This window comes from Phoca vitulina, unplaced genomic scaffold, assembly GCF_004348235.1.
Source record: "Phoca vitulina isolate PV1807 unplaced genomic scaffold, GSC_HSeal_1.0 scaffold57, whole genome shotgun sequence".
NCBI classification, from domain to species: domain Eukaryota; kingdom Metazoa; phylum Chordata; class Mammalia; order Carnivora; family Phocidae; genus Phoca; species Phoca vitulina.
This window is the reverse complement of record NW_022589760.1, coordinates 8,158,050-8,160,634: the sequence shown is the minus strand read 5'-3', so window position 1 is coordinate 8,160,634 and position 2,585 is coordinate 8,158,050. Positions and strand designations below refer to the sequence as shown.

At 39.5% G+C, this 2,585-nt stretch overlaps 1 protein-coding gene across 1 annotated transcript; it reads left to right on the top strand.

The window, feature by feature from the left end:
• The first annotated feature begins 607 nt into the window (after positions 1 to 607).
• Positions 608 to 1,097, top strand: LOC116623093 (40S ribosomal protein S21-like). The gene has a single exon (XM_032389970.1). It carries the CDS (start codon positions 846 to 848, stop codon positions 1,095 to 1,097), a length of 252 nt encoding a protein of 83 aa, XP_032245861.1. The 5' UTR covers positions 608 to 845.
• The last annotated feature ends 1,488 nt before the right edge of the window (positions 1,098 to 2,585 follow it).

Here is a 2,585-nt window from a genome sequence, read left to right as displayed (position 1 = left end):
ATATTACAGTGTATGTTAACTAACTGAAATTTAAATGAAAACTTAAAAAAAGTAATTTCTAATCCATGCCACTGTAATAAACCTTGCCTGGGGTTTAAATTTAAGTTCCAGGCCTCTAAAGTGGGATCCTGAGGAACAACAACCCCGTTTGCTTTCCCATGGTCCTTCCTGAGGTTACTCTTTTTGTTAAATGCAGTGGTCAAGTCTTTACCCCCATAATTTGCTGATAGACTTGTATGAAGTTGAAGGTTTGCTTCCTTGAATCTTTGACTACTGCCCATTTCAATAGCACTCCAGATCCCCTAGCACCATATTACAAATTATTTTTGCTAGGGATTCTCCATATCTCCAAGCAGGTCTGTGTGATCTCCAACCCAGTTCACTTCCAGCCAAGCCCTGGTTCAGACTAGTACATGGAAGAATTGATAGTCTATCCTTACTGTGCTTAAAAGTTCAGTTGTACTCTATGTGTGCATGCACATGTGTGTCTGTGTATACTTATTTATTTATTTAAAGACTTTATTTATGAATCTGAGAGAGAGAGAGAGAGAGAGCGCTCGAGAGAGGGCATGAGCAAGGTGAGGGGCAGAGCCCAGCAGGGCGCGGGTCTGGGGCTCCATACCGGGACTGTGGAATCATGACCTGAACTGAAGGCAGACCCTTAACCAACTGAGACACCCAGGCGCCCCTGTGTGTCTGTGTTTAGAGAGGGTTGTCGATGTGTGTGGGAATAACTTTTTGACAGGCACTTAAAAGAAATCAGAGTTAGCAACTATTGCCAAACATGTTCAGGTTTGTTTTTCTGTGCTCCCGCTCGTGGCAGTGGCAGCAGGGGCACCCTCCACATGCAGAAAGATGCTGGGGTGTTAGTGGACCTGTACATGCTGTGGAAATGCTCCTCCAGCAGCTGCATCATGGGTGCCAAGGACCATGTGTCCATCCAGATGAACGTGGCTGAAGTTGACAAGGTGACAGGCACATTCAACAGCCAGTTTAAAACTTACACTATCTGTGGAGTCATTTGTAGGATGTATGAATCAGATGAGTCCGTCCTCTGCCAGGCCGAGGCCAACAGCATCATTTCAAAGAACTTCTGACTGGAGAGGATCATGGATGTGGAATATCTGTCATAATAAATAGCAAAACCTCCCCCCAAAACGTGTTCAGTTTTATCAGCATCCCAAATATATATGTCCAGGTAATTTTCAGGATGTTCCCCCCCCCCCCCCCCGCATTGGAAAAAAAAAAATTACATTCTCTTCCAGCATAATAAATTACTGTCTTTTTTTTTTTAATACCAACTATATGTAGCCGTCTAATGCTCCATCTCACTTTGAAATGCCAAAGTCATCCTTCTGAAAAGTCACACAATTAGGTGAAATATATGGCCTAATAAAAATCTCTCACCTTCTCAGTGAGCACTGGGACAAAGATAAGAGGACTTTAAAAACCATTCACAAAGGACATGGCCTGGGTCTTCTAATTTATTATCCAGAGTTTTAATGACTGGAAATCTATTTTAAAAATCAAACACTAGTTTTTTGGGGAAGACACAGAGAAGAGACACCACAGCATTTAAGATTGTAAACTCTGGCATCAGATAGAGCTAAGTCTAAGTTACTTAACTTTTTTACAATTCAGTTTCTTCATCTGTAAAACAGATGTAATAGTAGTACTTCACTTGCAGGGTTGCTGCATTAAATAGTATAGTGCAATAAAACATTTAATTGTGTACCTGACACCTAGGAAACAATCAATATATATGTTACCTATCCCTATAAATATTATTTAGATCTATAATCCCTTTTTTTTTTTTCTTTTAGTTGTTGGTTGCTTTTCCTTTTCCCTTGTAGCCATTTTACATGTCTGCTCCTTGCTCTCCTTGAAGGGAGATAGTTCGATGATCTTCATGCTGCACCCATTCTGCTGTTTTGCTTGTGCACAGGTTATAAGTTGAGATTTATTATAATCAGTTGCTTATTCTAATATAAGTCAGCTCGTGTCCATAGAGATATCTGGTCTTCAGAGGCACTGTATTGAGGCCCTAGTATGCATTTACTAGCTTCTCATATCTAACGTGATATTAATGTGGTACAAGGGACTCTCAGTCATTATCCCACCCTTAACTACACTAGCAAGCAGGTTTGTCTTTTGTCTCTTCATTGTTAACTATCTTCTTTTTAATATATGCTACTTTTTGCTACTCCTGCCTCCCAACTTCTTCAAGTCACCGCTGATATATTTTCTTTTTTCTTCCTTACTTATTTAATATTTTCTTTCTTTATTTTTGCATGAAATGTCTTTGACTGATGTTTTATACAAATCACCAGTCAAGAGAATACTCTTTTCACACTGCATACTGAATTGACCAATATACTAGTTGAAATATTTGGGTCTCTGGCACTTCTTTCCTTTGTCCATTTATTGATAGCATTTTAGACGCTATGCCTTTGATCTTACATATGGTTTTATTTTTTTGGATAACTTGTAAGATATGTGGTATTATAGTAGACTGAGGCTTTTAAACAGCTATTCTTTGGGGCGGTGGGGTCTTACCGTGTTTTGAACCCAGAAAATCTTTCATA

Coding starts and splice junctions, on each gene's coding strand:
- LOC116623093 (XM_032389970.1), top strand. CDS start 846: ATGCAGAAAGATGCTGGGGTGTTAGTGGACCTGTACATGCTGTGGAAA.